Below are 15,454 nucleotides of genomic sequence, written 5' to 3'. Positions count from 1 at the left end.
TGTGTTGTGCCCTATGGTCGCCTAGACCCCACCTGCATTGTGTTGTGCCCTATGGTCGCCTAGACCTCATTCGCATTGTGCTGTGCCCTATGGTCGCCTAGACCTCATTCGCATTGTGTTGTGCCCTATGGTCGCCTAGACCCCACTTGCATTGTGTTGTGCCCCATGGTCGCCTAGACCCCACCTGCATTGTGTTGTGCCCCATGGTCGCCTAGACCCCACTTGCATTGTGTTGTGCCCTATGGTCGCCTAGACCCCACCTGCATTGTGCTGTGCCCTATGGTCGCCTAGACCTCATTCGCATTGTGTTGTGCCCTATGGTCGCCTAGACCCCACTTGCATTGTGTTGTGCCCTATGGTCGCCTAGACCCCACCTGCATTGTGTTGTGCCCTATGGTCGCCTAGACCTCATTCGCATTGTGCTGTGCCCTATGGTCGCCTAGACCTCATTCGCATTGTGTTGTGCCCTATGGTCGCCTAGACCCCACTTGCATTGTGTTGTGCCCTATGGTCGCCTAGACCCCACCTGCATTGTGTTGTGCCCTATGGTCGCCTAGACCTCATTCGCATTGTGTTGTGCCCTACCTATAACGCCTATGCCCCCTTCACGCCACTCCCCTGTACATTACCTTAGCCCCAGCATGCTACTCTGCCTGACTGCGATCATGTTCCCTTTCTGTGTCATGCAAAGTAACATACCCTGCACTGGCAACAGTTACCTAGCCTATAACAATGGTTTAGTCAGACCCGCCTGCCCAAGACACCACCCGATCACCTGCCCTACACCATTCCTGCCCACCACACCAGCCTTCCCCCCGGATACCAAGTCCGCCCTTCCCACCCATAGACATGCACACGTTCCGCATGTCGCAGCTAACACACACCTAGCTGTCTATAAGCAGAACCCCATCAACACGAGAGCATCTTGCCCTACCATTGACTACAACACCTCTACATTAGCTAACCCAACCAACTCCCGTAACACTACCCTCATCCCCTCCGATCGGAATTCTAGACTTGGCGCTAGAACCCACTACAGACCTAGCAAAGGCCCTACCAAATCACTCAATAAGATCAACCCTCACACTGTAACACCCATCAACACTATCCATCCCAGTCTTAAAGGAGCTCTCCTAAATGTCAGATCATTAGTCGCCCATGCCTCAGAAGTCGCTGACATCATTCTAACAAACAACCTGGACTTCCTTGCGGTAACCGAAACATGGCTGCACGATGCTGCAGGTCCATCTCTTACCCTAGCCATACCTGATAACTACACCATCCTTAGAGCAGATAGACCGAACGCTCGAGGTGGCGGCGTAGCTATCATCTTTAAGTCCACGCTTGACATCAGACTATCCTCTGCTCCCCCACTCAAATCCTGTGAACACATTACAGTCAAATTTCAAACCTCCCCTAAAAGTACTATTAGGCTGCACTTAATTTACCGACCCCCGGGCCCTCCTGGCTCATTTGAGGAAGACATCACTTCACTAGTTGCTGAAAGTTCCAAACCATCAGCACAATTGATTATACTCGGAGACTTTAACCTTGGGTTTAACGACCCCCTAGACACCCCAGCCACTGCCCTGGCCATGGCATTAGAGAAGCATGGCCTCCAACAACTTTGCTCCAAACCTACCCACTCGAAAGGCAGAATCCTTGACTGGATAACTACCCTTAACTGCAACATTACTACGAAAGATCCCACACAACTTATCTGGACTGACCACCACCTCCTCCCGTTTGACATTCTTACCAGCGACTCAGCACATAAAAGGCCTATCATGGCACCTGCCTGCCCTACTAGGAAAAAGAGCAATATCACAGCGGAAGCCCTAATACCTCTGGTGATCCCTACTTTAAACGCACTACCCGCCACAATGGACTTGAACCAACTGGTCAACGCCTACAATGAGTCCATGGCCAAAGCCATTGACATCATTGCCCCACTGAAACTGCGCAAAGGAATACCCAAAGCGCACCTGAACACATGGTTCACCCCGGAGCTCAAAACCCTGCGTCAACAAAAAAACAAACTTGAAGCACTCTGGAAATCAGTGCCTTCTATAAATAACAGAACCAATCTCACCAACATCTCCACCCTCTACAAAAATGAGATTATGCGGGCCAAGAAAGAATCTCTCAATACTAGGATCTCCCAGGCAAGCTCCAGTACTAAGGAGCTCTTTAACATACTAAAGGAATTAGAAAACCCCATTACCCCCACTGACTCTTGCACTAAGGATAAACCCTGGTGCACAGGGATCCAGAATGCCCTAGCTAACAAAATCTCAGGGCTCCAAACTAAAATCAACAACAAACGACAACAACTCACTCTCGATCCCACCTCCTTCCCCACGCCCCCTCCACCTACTGCCACTAATTCAGGCTTCACCTTCAAAAAGGTATCCATATTGGAGGTTCAGAAAATTATAGCATCCCTTAAACCATCGAATTGCAAGGGGGACAGCTGCCCCGCACAGATCATAAAAGATGCAGCTAGGGATCTCTCCCCATTTATCACCAAATTAATAAACCTGTCCTTCGCCAACAACATGGTCCCCAGCAATCTGAAACAGTCCTGGGTCCTACCGCTACTAAAAAAAACTACTCTCAACCCTGACATCCCCACGAATTACAGACCCATTACCACCGTCCCATTCCTACTAAAAATCTTGGATAGAGTGGCTTATTTACAAATCCAGGACTACCTTGAGGCCAATCACCTACTAGGAACTCGCCAATCTGGCTTTAGACCACAACACGGGACAGAAACGGCCCTTGTTGATCTCAAATGCCAGATAGACGAACTCAAAGACAAAAACAAGGCTGCCATCCTTCTACTCCTTGACCTCTCCGCTGCCTTTGACCTGGTCGACCATAAAATCCTGTGCAACCATTTATCTCTGGCAGCACACTTCTCCCACTCTGCAGTCACATGGATCCAATCTTTCCTGGACAACAGAACCATGCGGGTCTTCTCCCCCCTAGCAGCGGCTGACCCCATCCCCATCACCTGCGGTGTCCCACAAGGATCCTGTGTCTCACCTACCCTTTACAATATTTTCACCAAGCCCTTATTCGACAAGCTGGACAATCTGGGTGTCACCTATACTAACTACGCAGATGACACCCAGATACTCCTCACCTTATCAGGCAACTACAACAAGGACGCCAAATGGATCAATGAAGTCTTTTCCATCATTCAGGCATGGATGGCCACACATGGCCTATGCCTGAATGATGACAAGACTGAATTGCTTCTTGTCGGCTCACCGAACACTATCAGTAAACTCTGTCCCGGCTACACTAGCTTCACTATTGACGGTAACACCATACCCATTGCCAAGAGCGTAAAAACCCTCGGTTTCTACCTAGACACGAACATCAACCTAGCTAAACAAATCAACATGACCGCCTCAGCCACTGCCTACACCGGTAAACTTATCAGGGCCTGCAGACCACTGATCTCCCCTAGCAACTGTCTCATCCTAGCCAGAGCACTCATTCAATCTAAACTGGATTACTGTAATAGCCTCTATGTAGGTGCCAACAAAACAGTAATCAATAAATTGCAAGTTTTACAAAATAACGCACTCCGTGCCGCCCTCAATATTCCTAGAAGGGAACACATCTCCGCCACCAGAACTGCCTGCAAATGGTTGTCCATCCAACAGAAAATTGATTTGAAAACCATATGCCTTACTTACAAAGCCCTCAATCATCTTGCCCCACCGTACCTCTCGAACAAATTTACACTAAGACAGAACACTAGAACCACCAGATCGTCCAACTCATTACAACTAACAGTTCCCAAATACTCCCTCAAAAGAGCTGGAGGATCCAGCTTCCCAACCTTGGCATCACAACTCTGGAATTCCATCCCACTGGATATTAAATCCACACCTACTTTCCAACCTTTCAGAACCAAGGTCATTTCCTGGTTAACCAACAAATAACTGTCCTACCACATATATATGCACTCCGAATGTCCAATTTTATGTATATTGTTTGAATACTATACTATTGTCTTTTACCTGTAACCTGATGTTCAAAGCGCATATATACCCCCGGGTCAAGAGCGCTATATAAATAAATAAACAAACAAACTAATAGATGTGTAACTAATAAAAAGGTGTAAAATGTCCAGTGTACATGGGTGAGATGTTTTATGGAAAGGTTCGTAGACTACTTGTACCTTTGTGTCAGTCAAATTCCCTTCCCTGGAGTAATGTCAGACTGCTCTGCCACTCTACCGTTGTAAGAGATGTTCAGTTTCCCTTTGGGGTTGGATGATCAGTCCCACCTTTAGAATGGTGGATGTACAGCCCTTTCCAGAGGCCTGTGTAAAAACTGCCTTAACAAATGGACAACCCAACTGCGCCCCAATTTTATGGTGTCAGCAGAATCAACAACTGTTAGAAAACACTGCACACACCTTTCCTGATGCTCCCTAAAAAGAGATAAGTATTTAGGAAAAACAATGCAACGCTCCTTACCTTTGAAGAAGGTTGATATAAACGAGGAAGGTCTCCCCGTTCTCATATAAGATGTAGGCTGGATACGCCATCACTTCTTTTCCTCTTTGCCCGCCTAGATTCTTCGGAACGGCTACAAGGGGGCCAAAGTCAAAGGCCACAGCAGTCTCTCCTAGTGAGGCTGTGTAGGAACGCCTGCAAAATAAGGAACACGCTATACAATAAGCTTTAACATGCTGTATAACCTACAAGTGTCCGAGCAGTTTATTCATGCCTCACATTGAAACGCCTCTAATACAGGTAAAACTTCAAATGTCTCATCAATTGGAAACACAAGCACACAACATAGTCAGATCCATACTGGTTTACTGAAATAAAAATGCAGGGGATGCTTCTCCAGAGTCCACATCTACCAAAGGTAGATCGGTAACTTTTAAAGAAATAAGTAATTCTTTAAAATGAGTCCTTAAGCACAAAAACGCTTTAGCGCCCTTAAAGTAATTATTTGCTTACCCCATTACCCACAGGGCATTCTTGCTCCTGGAGTACTGCTCTGGCTGACACCTAGCATGTAAATACTAACACTGTGGGCGTCTTTCTTTGTTTGGCGAGAGAAATGAGGGGTTTGCATTGTCCGCGATGGTTGGGCTCAGCAGGCCTGTGGACTGGGCAGCAAGCCAGGAGGCACCAGTAACTCAGTGGCACCTTGTAGAGCAGAGTTTAATAATCTTTAATAACGCACTTATTACCTGAGACCAGTCTCTAAGTGCGGGACCGGGATTCACACCTGTGTTGTCTTGCTTCCAAGACAAGCGTGTTGTCCCCGAGCTATCCCCAGGGCCATTATGGAACTTATAGATAGTGGTTAATCAACAACCCAACCAGTAGCTTCTGTGAGCACCACTTATCAGGGTGCCGGTCTCCCTCCATCAGGTGGAGTCGCAGGAGTGGCAAGGGCTAGCAAAGTCTGGGCTGGAACGCGGAGCAAGAAAGCTGAATAACTTAAGCAGGTCCTGAACTGTTTTTAACTCGGGTAGTACTCTGTATGTATCTAAGTGCACATGTGCACACAGTACTCACGGACACTACTTCCATGAGGCAGCCTTTACAAGAACCATATCATTGTCTTTCTGGCACTGCCACCTCCACTTGGCCCACAAAATCCATCCAGAGTAGTTACTGCCTAATTGTGATGGACAGGTGAGGATATATGACTGGGCTTTCCAGTTGTCCCAACAGTCCTTGGTTCTTGGTGAAACAGTTACAAAGCAAAATACAGCATTTCCTAGACAAGGAAGACATAGGCCTCTGAATTCCTGTACTCTGCTTCCCCAAGGAAAGGCATTACTCTACCTACAAGAGCTTTTTAGCAACTTGAAAGCCAGAGGAAGCTAGTGGATGGCCACGTTAGCTTGTGTCTTAACACGCCTCCATGCTTGGGCTAAATGTATGGCCGGAATGACACTTCCAGGTCACAGACAGAACCCTAAAGCCCTTCCCTTGCCACAACCACTTGCTGCTTTCTTTTCTGGGGTCATTCAACAAGTTCCCTCTGTAGCCTTTTAATTATTTGGGTTCGTTTAATGCCACATGTTGTTGCCAATTCAAAGCACATGTCCACCCTGGGTTAACATTGTAACAGTGGAAGTATAGTACACATGCCAGTTGCGGAGTGGGAGTGTCAGTCTGGTCAGCTGGGAAATGAAGGTTATGCCTCAATTACCTGCTGCAGAAATTGGAAAAACGTTGATAAAGGGAAAGTGCCACTGGTAAGCAGTGTATAGAGACTGTACTTTTATAAACGTATACAGTCGGAGAGAAGCAGTGTCGACCTTCCTGTTCTAAAACTTCTTAGTTCAGTTCTGTTCAGACTATAAGGCCAGGACATGCATTTGATCCCACATACATACATGCATACATACCCATGAGCCTCACACTAGCACAGACTAATTAAACAAATATGCATTGGCAGAGCAACAGTTTTGGCTTTTGCACAGGCATATGATAGGCATTTACCAGGTGATGCCATAATAGTACTACCTGCCTACTAGATGGTGATAGATGTAAAATGGTGTGGTAACCTAGGCAGAGGATAGCAGTTTCTGGCAAATGCCTATCCAATACCTAACACAAGCTGAACGTATTGTTTTTAACAGGACTTCAGCACAAGGACACCCATAGTGCTTATAAATCAAGTGGCAAAAAGCAGACTTGGACAAGACATTTTTATTACACATGTACTGTATTTATAGTTGCAATTAAGCCATTAACTCTCAAAAGACTGCTTTGAAATAAAACTGGCAGGTGCTTACTGCACAAAGTTTAGTGTTACTGCATGATCAAGCTAGCTCAAAGAGATCCCAGGAGGATGTGTTTTGGGTCGGGAGAGGCAGGTAGTGGGTGGAAACGGTTATAAGGATTAGCAAGGCATGTGCAGTCAAATGGGTGAGTAAATAACCAAACACCGACAAGCTCTGTGGCCCCCTCACATCTCCTCTGCAATAGTTTTAGCTTATAGGTGGTGGTTTAGCGCCACCCAATTGCCAAGAATAAAAGGAGCTGGGCTCTGACAATATCCCGGCGAGGAAAATATAGTGCAAGGTGTAGAAACACCCCTACTCACGTTCATTACCGGTCAGGCCCCATATAAAGCCGAAGCTGGAATTACCTAAACAGATTTTTAAAAGCATATACAATTAGCCTCTATGTGACGGGTTTTCTACACACATAAAAGTTATATTTACATAAAAAGGAAGGTAAGTGGCTGATCCATTTGAGCTCAGAAAAGGGTGGGAGTAGACTTCGCTTCTATGCTTCAGAGAACCCAGAACGGTGTCGCACACTCACAAAGGCGAGAGGGTTATTTAGGTAGATTAAAGCAATGCCGGCAATTCTAGGCTTTCAATAAATGGCTCATGTTAATTTGTTTTGGGATTATCGCAGCGTTTCGGAGAGGGTTTTGTAAATGAAGGGGGCATACAATACCCCAATCAAGATTACCACACACCCCATAGGCTACCAAACCAAATTTCACAAGTCTGGGTCAGAGTTTACGCTTCTGCAGGTGAATCACCTACAATACTGTGCCAATTTGTGCTGTGCCACCATGGTCCACCTAGTCTTGATCCATAGTGCACTTCAGGTTTCACAACATACAAACAAATATCAATTAAACATTCACACATCCCATCCTATGTGCCAACATACCAATCAAGCTGTCTGCTTTGCAGCAGACTGATATTGGGGGGGAGCTCCCAAATAAGTCACACAGCATGCAGGGGTGCAGGGGCGCAGTCAGAACTCAAATGAATCCCCCCGGAATTAAGCTTCAAACTCAAATCCAACACACTACATCCTCCACACAATTTTCAGGGGGTGGGGGTGGTTTAAGTGGCACATACGCTTTCGGGAGCACAGTGTTTTCCTCCTCTGGCTCGGAAAGGGCAATAACTTTCACTGGTGTCAATGGGTCTTTGAGGCTATATATCCTGGAAGAAAATAAAAAAGGATCAAATTAATAACAAATACAACAACAAAAGCAGGAAGTTTCCGGAATTGGCGAATTACATTTTTTTTTGTGCCAATCATAAGAGGATGCGGCAAATAAAATCATGTTTGCAGTTTATTCTACAGGCAGGTTGAAAGGTCTTGAGAGGGAAAGGATCAAGGGAAACTTCACAGAAAGGAGAAGCAAAAGCGATCCAGTTACCTCATTGAATTATCAGAAGTCAACAGCACTAGATGAGGCTCCGGCGATTCGCTAGGATACCATGCTGCATGTTTCAGAGTCAACGAGGTAGAGCTGGTGAATAACCGTTCAGCAATAGGAATCGTCCTGCAACCAAAACATACATACAATGGGTCAAAGAATCATGTATTTACTATCAAGAGGCAACCAGTTCAACTTCCAATCTCACACTGATCGGAAAAATAGGAAGCCATCATCAAAATATCAAAAACCCAGTTAGTGCACCTTTTTGTGCACACTGCACAATTTAATTCCCAGTGTATCATCTACACAAGACGTGGCAAACTATTTGCACTCATCATCGACTAGTGATAATTTCTTCTTGAATAGTAATAAATGGCGTGATGTCTGTATGTATACAATTGAGGTGGAAAGTACATATTTTTAGGGCCGACTACTAGCTTGCAACTTTAATCCCCCTCACCCCCCCCCCTCCCGCCCAAGTAATAAGGTATTAGCTAGCCAAGAAATATGTGGATTTGGCCTTTATTCCATATCGTGCAACATTGTTTACAAATTAAAACAAGTAACATTTTACAAATTCCACTTTAGGCATTTGGTACACATAATTGGACGTACAGCCCCAGCAACCGTGCCGAGCAGTTAAAGTGAGACAAAGACCAATCAATGACCTCTACGTCTCCAGGGGCACACCAATCTAACATGTCTGTTGTCTCGCGCAGTGCTGAAGCTGCCAGCACTACGATTTGGTCACGGGACCTTCCACAATGTGTGGCTGCAGTAAAAGCTGCATAGTCTGGCACTTGCTGAAGATGCCACACAGGTTTCAATTTCTAAGATATTGCTCCTTTCTAGCTCATTCAAATCAAAAAGGCACACAAAGCTGCACAGCAGAATGTGCCTGCCGACATAGTAGGCATGTGTGGCTGCATTAATGCCTTAACGTCTACAGTTAGAAACATACATCAAGAAATGGGGGGTAATTCCGGCACAGCCGTGTTACAATCCCTCAAGTAACGGATGGCCGAAGTTAATGGTCTTACTAAACAAAATCAATGTGGAGGGATTCACATGTTGGAGAAATAATATATTTGTATTTTATGTCATCTTTTGGTAAGAAACAAGAATACAAAAAAAGTCACATTGACACAAACTCGCTAAACTTTAAACACATTCGAAATAAATCTAGAACAAGAAAGAGGCCTGCAATCAGAAGAAGCAACCATATTTGGACTGGTTGAACTTAAACTGTTGGCTTATGCTGATGATTTGGTAGTTGCGTTATCGGACCCTCGTGTTTGTTTTCCACTTTTGAGGGGCGTTTTTCATGAAGTAGGCGCACTCTCTGGCCATAGGATAAACTGGGCAAAGCATTTTCCCCTTGGAGTCAGGTTGTTGTTGGGGTGATTTTGAGGGTTGGGGCTGCAAATGGTCAAAGGAGAGTGTTGTCTATTTAGGGATAACGATGGTGTGGGATCTGAAGAAAGTTGTGCCCGTTAATGTGGAGACAGTGGTTTTGAATATTAGGAAGGATATTGACAAATCAGGTTGAGTGTGTGGGGCAGAATTAATGTTATTAAAATTGGGTTACATCCGTTTTCTATATTATTCAGTCACTGCCCTTGTCATTGAAAGTGTTTAAGGAATTGTTATGGGGGATAAACAAATTAAGGGGATCCCACATTATATTCTGGCACATGAGGTTATGATGGGAGGGTATGGTTATCCGCATCTGGTTAGGTATTGCAAATAATTTTACTTTGCTCGCAATATGGTGAATCCGCCATTTGGTTTAGTATGGAGGCTTGGGTTGCGTCACCGTTCCAGCTTGTGAGCATCTATTTTTTGGCCAAGTTGCTGCAGTCGACTCAAATTCTACCCTCAATGCAGACGACTCAAGGTGCACTGCTTCATTAGTTGAAAGAAAATGACGAAAATTGCCTGGCTGCATAAAGAGGTCTCTTTGTGATAGAATACAGCCTTTCAGAGGAATAAGACGTTTTGCAATAGTTGGGCATTGAAATGCGTGCTGCGTGTGGGTGATTTGATGAGGGAGATCAGAGAATTGCAGGGTAATTATGGCCTAGCTAGGAGTGAGAATCAAAGATACATGGAGTTGTGTACCGTCATTGTCGCCGAGGATTGGTATGTTGCACGCCCCGTTGGTTAATAAACCTGATCTTTTCAAGATTTTTGACAGTCCACAGCAGATGGTGTTGTGCTTTCTTCGACTTATGCCGGCTGGTACGGAGGTCTCAGTTGGGTGGAATCATACATGATCTTAGTGGTCTGCAGAGCTTGGCTGTGACTTGTCAGAAAGCGAATGGGAGGGGGAAATTAAAGAATCTACTATGCTGGAGTTAGATTTTACTTGAGGCTTATACGACAGAAGGTTTTGGGGAGGCTGTATTGGACCCCGGATAGAATGTGTTCCTCAGGCCTTCAGAGAAATTATCATTGTTGGGGGTGTGGCAGGGTAGGAGGGACATTACTGCACATGTCGTGGGGTTGTACTAAGGAGGAGGTGTTTTGGAGGGAGGTCCTTAACTGAAAAGAATTGGTTGAAGATGCAAGTATTACAAGGTGTCTGAAACATACGATACTGTGGTTGATTGGATGTAATAGGGGAGCTGCTTGTTGCTCGTGAATGTGGTTGGTTAGAGCACTGGTGGTTGCTCAGAAGCAAAATGTAAAGGTTTGGAAAACCAGGAAAAAGCCTCATATAGATGAATGGATAAATGATTTGGTTATACTGTCTCCATATGAGAAAGTGTTGTACAAGAAAAAAGATTGCTTTGATATGTAGGAGGAGTTTGGTCACCCTTTAATGATATATATGGGTAGCTTTTGCGAAACTGCTGTTGGGCTCCATTTGGTTGTGTGATTGTGCGCAGTTGGTTTGTGTGTTTTTTTTTTATTCTGTTAGTTATGTTGTTGTCGGTCTTACATATAGTTGAATGTATGTATAGGATTCTTTCATTCGCTTTCTTACTGCATAACTGATCTTGTGGCTTCACGATACTTGGTAGAACTACTAAACTTGGTTTTATGGAAACTGCATTGTAATTTTTGTTTTATATTGTGTTGCATTGGACGGATGTTAATCTATATATTAAAAAAAATAAGCAGCCATAGCTTTGTCAGGAACAAGCTGGTAACAGCAAACCCTTAAATGTTGACATTTTTCACCAGCGAATGGAAATGAATTACAATAAAAAATAAAAATAAAAAAGGTATTCTTGTTCCGATTAAGGTCACGTTTGCATCAAGATTTTTCTCAGAGTATAGCTTTGTTTCAGAACCTTCAACCTAGGCAGGAAGGTGAAATGAAGATCTTGTACAAATTGGGGACCTTTTTAACAGGCCCAATCAAAGAGCATCATGTTCAAGGAAAAGAGGAGAGCAAAGCGCAAAAAACACACACTACCACCACCACCCCTGACCCCCTTGAATAACACTAACCTGCAATTCACAGTCTTTTCACCTCCTTGAAATTCGGAATTCTTTCCCCAGCGCTTTGGCACCTCCAAAACCATCAACCCTTTTGTTCCTACAAGCGCTACATGGTGTTGTAATGGGCTAAGCAGAACTTGCTGGATTTCAAACAGCGGTGCATTTATGCATAGCAGGGTCTGAAAACATGAAAAAAAAATCAGGGGTCAAAAGCATCGTGAAATCACATCATACTAGCATGAGATGCAAGTGCACTCGTGGCAATCCATTACAGATTGCCAATGGGCTCTTGGAGAGTAAGAAATGTTGTGCTGTGTACATGGTTAAAAAAAAAAAAAAGCCACAACAACAAACATCAAGGACAACTTGTTTGCTTATGAGCGACATGAAAAATCCAAACCGGGTCATGGTAAGAGCACAAGAGGAGGAGCAATGGAACAGCTCAGTGATTTAAGCGCCCACTGCACAGGGCTAGATGCAACCTGCAGTTGCAGATTTGAATCCCATCAGAGCAAACTCAGCTAGGAGTACCAATGAAATGGTTAACAATGCAGCCATCAGCCTCGCATTCGGGGGCATACAGGGCCAGTAACAGCATAGGCCCAAGCGAAGCTGCTGCAAGGCTGCTGATTTGTAGACGAGTGCTGATCAGAAGAATGCAGGTTCGTGCTGGTAAGCTCAAAGTGTTGTGTTCTAGTGATTTTAGATCAACCTTCAATTACCGGGGGAAATCCTTGGAGTTCCTCACTCTCCAAGTGGTAGAATGGAAGAACGGTCAAGGCAACCCTCGAGACGATATGAGCTGGTTTAAAAAGGTACAGTAAATATTTGTGACCATCACACAATAAGGGAAGGGTCGATACAATAGGTCTGCACAAATATATTCTTTAAAACAAAGTTGCGCATTGGAAATAGCTACAGCATATACAGGCAAATAAAATAATTAATATTCAAAGTGCTCTCACCTGACCCTAGATCCCCCCTGCTCCCAAACCACCAAGTTAAAGAGGTCCAATAGAACCTTTTCTGGAGACAAACATACCTCAGGAACATACTTACCAAGAAATGTTTATATTACTTAGATTTTATGTATATGGTACCTTTATCCAAAGCGTCGTACAAGTAATGAAATACGGTGCAAAAAAAAAAAAAACCAAAAAAAAAAACGAAAAAAGGGACATGAAGGAAAAAGGACATGAAAATCTACCTCCAATGACTACAGAGAACCTATTTGCTGCAAGATAATAAATTCCACTTCCAATAAAGGAATGATCCTGTGAGAAACTCGAGGGTATTCTGCAGAGAAGATCCCAGGAATCCCTTTAATCAGGTGACCATGGACGAACTTGTCCTCTCAGATTCCAACCCTAGGGGAATACGATCACATGGGTAGGGGAACCCAGGGTAATAGCCAAAAGGGAGACGCAGTATTATACAGAGGAAGGTGGTGAGGGGGACAAAGTCCCCGAGTTTTTTGGGTTATTCCACTTCACACCCAAAGAAGCTCCCTTAATAAAATCCAACTACATGTCTGGTAAATCCACTAGGAGCCCAAACCCTGTTACACTCGGAAACTACCTCTCCCAGAACCCCTGTTCTGGTATGTACTCCCCAAACGCTCCACTCATTCTCTGTTCCTTCCCTCTGATTACTATCTCCCGCACTCCCAGCCTGCTCAGATAAAAAACTACTGTTCCCACAACCCCCCCTTATTTATGACAATAATCCAGGTAATTTCCATTTGCTTCACAAACCCTGTGAAAGACAACAGACTAATAAAACTGTTTACCAGACATGCCCCAACCCAAGGGTCAGGCAAAGTCAGGCAATTGACCAGAACCTAGATTTGTAAGCTGTATGAGCTGGCACTGCCGATTTCTTTTTTAAGCTTTATTTCGGTTGCTTTCATGTACTTTCCTTTAGATAGGTACTTCATGTTAGTGGGGTGCAGACCCATTAGTCCGTACCACTGTGCTGGGCCCATTCAAAAAGCAGAAAAAAAACAGACCTAGGCACGCTAGCCTTCGGTGTGGGTTGCACAACCCAATATCCAAGGCTGTGGTTTTAAGACATTTTTTCAAAGGTTTTTAAATCTAGTTTATCGTTATTATTTCTTGGTGTGACTAAAATTGTATTCTTGATTGCTTTTCTTTTCCAAGATACAATTTATTAGATTAAATTTGAGTGCAGATAAGGACTTTGCCAATGCATTGCGGACTTAACTCAGTCCTTCATCGGGGCCTATAATTCTCACCTGATTAGTGTAATCATCACATTTAACCCCCAATAAAGCACATTCCCATTCCTGCGATTAAAAACAACAGTGTGTTATGTTTATCAATCATCAGAGACCCTTATAGTCGTCGTTTACAGGCTCCATCATTGTAAGCACAGCAATTAATAACGTTAACACAATTTTGTCATAAGGTTGGGAATACCATTGTGTGCACATTTGTTATAATTGAAATTTTACATGTAATCCCCGCAAGACATAACATCAATACACCGGCAAAACGTAGAGAACATATAGGAAAAAATAAGCAGAAATAGTTGTGAACTTAATGCAAACCCATATTAAATTTATTTTAAATTCAATATCACCATTGCATTAGCTCCTTTGTTTTGTGTTATAGACACCGTACGTGGAGCCCTGCAATTCATAACATTTGGTGGCACTGTAATTCACTGTATGTGAAGTCCTGTGGTTCTTAAGAAGGATTATATTCCAATATAGCCACTATGCCCATATGAACATTTAAAACTAACGGCATATGATAATAATGTAATGACTTCCAGGGTTTACAGAAGGATTGCAGGGTTATGAATTGCATAGCTCCACCTTCGGTACAGAAAACCACTTGAGTAATGCATTAAGTTCCCAACTGTTTCTGCTTCTGTTTTCCTGTATGTTCTCTACGTGTTGTCGGTCTATTAATGTTGATATGTCTTGTGGCCTATTAAATGTGTGCACTAGGACTCCAACCGGCCCATAGAGCTTGGGGTTACCCAATAGCACTTCCAGATGAGGCAGCAGTACCTGTGAGATGGATGGGGATGCACATTCATACTCTTGCATCAAATAAATAATGACAACTCAATTGTTTGGCAAAGGGAGTCCGTTAAATGACAAGTACAAAAAAAGGGGAGTTAATGGATATCAGCAATCGCTCGATCGTCCTTCTCGCTTCAACTCCAATTCATTTAATAAAAAACACATCATTTATACTAAAAACTCGTCATCACTGACGTGTAACGCTTAAAAAGTTGCATGGAATTCTATTGGTTCTAGGAAGGTAACTTTGATATAGGTGCTATATCGGTATATGGTCATGAAGTGAGGGGATTGGATAAACAGTGTCATGTGGGGCATCTAAGCCCTTCCTTCAAAATGGCTACTGTAGACGTCACTAAAAGTACGATGTCTCGTTGATTCTACTAACTATAGGACCTAGATTACTTGGTTCACTACGATTGGGTTGAGAACGACCCCACTGCTACTTTCCCGCTGGCCTAGCAGCGTGCAAGGAGTTTGTTGTAATTATTGGAGGGAGGTTCAGTGGTCATGTGTCAATTATTTCTTTGTATTTTGGCCTTGACACTGCTTCTTGATCTGGAAAAGTTAAGGTGTCTGGCCATGGCACAAATCCATGCGTAGGTGTGAAATTTTCATCCCTTCTGCTTGTTTGGTCACGTGATTTTGACACATTGAAATCGTCTTATTCTCCATGTAATTAGTGTATTTGATTTACATTTTGTCAGCCATCTTTTCTTCTGTGGCTTATATTGACCTTTCAGCATAGGATACTCTGTT

At 43.9% G+C, this 15,454-nt stretch overlaps 1 protein-coding gene across 1 annotated transcript in view; it reads right to left on the bottom strand.

Annotated features, from left to right (window-relative positions):
• The window catches only part of NUP88 (nucleoporin 88), a 405,331-nt gene that overhangs the window by 386,839 nt on the left and 3,038 nt on the right, over positions 1-15,454 (bottom strand). The window contains exons 2-5 of the mRNA XM_069614602.1: positions 11,653-11,822; positions 8,191-8,316; positions 7,883-7,969; positions 4,503-4,676 (exon numbers count right to left, since the gene is read on the bottom strand). Of these exons, the coding sequence (XP_069470703.1) occupies positions 4,503-4,676; positions 7,883-7,969; positions 8,191-8,316; positions 11,653-11,822 (557 nt within the window). The remainder of the gene's footprint in view (positions 1-4,502; positions 4,677-7,882; positions 7,970-8,190; positions 8,317-11,652; positions 11,823-15,454) is intronic.

Source organism: Ambystoma mexicanum, chromosome 9 (assembly GCF_040938575.1).
Source record: "Ambystoma mexicanum isolate Mex_15411 chromosome 9, UKY_AmexF1_1, whole genome shotgun sequence".
NCBI classification, from domain to species: Eukaryota; Metazoa; Chordata; class Amphibia; order Caudata; family Ambystomatidae; genus Ambystoma; species Ambystoma mexicanum.
The sequence above is the reverse complement of the archived record's forward strand: the minus strand, read 5'-3'. Positions and strand labels throughout refer to the sequence as shown.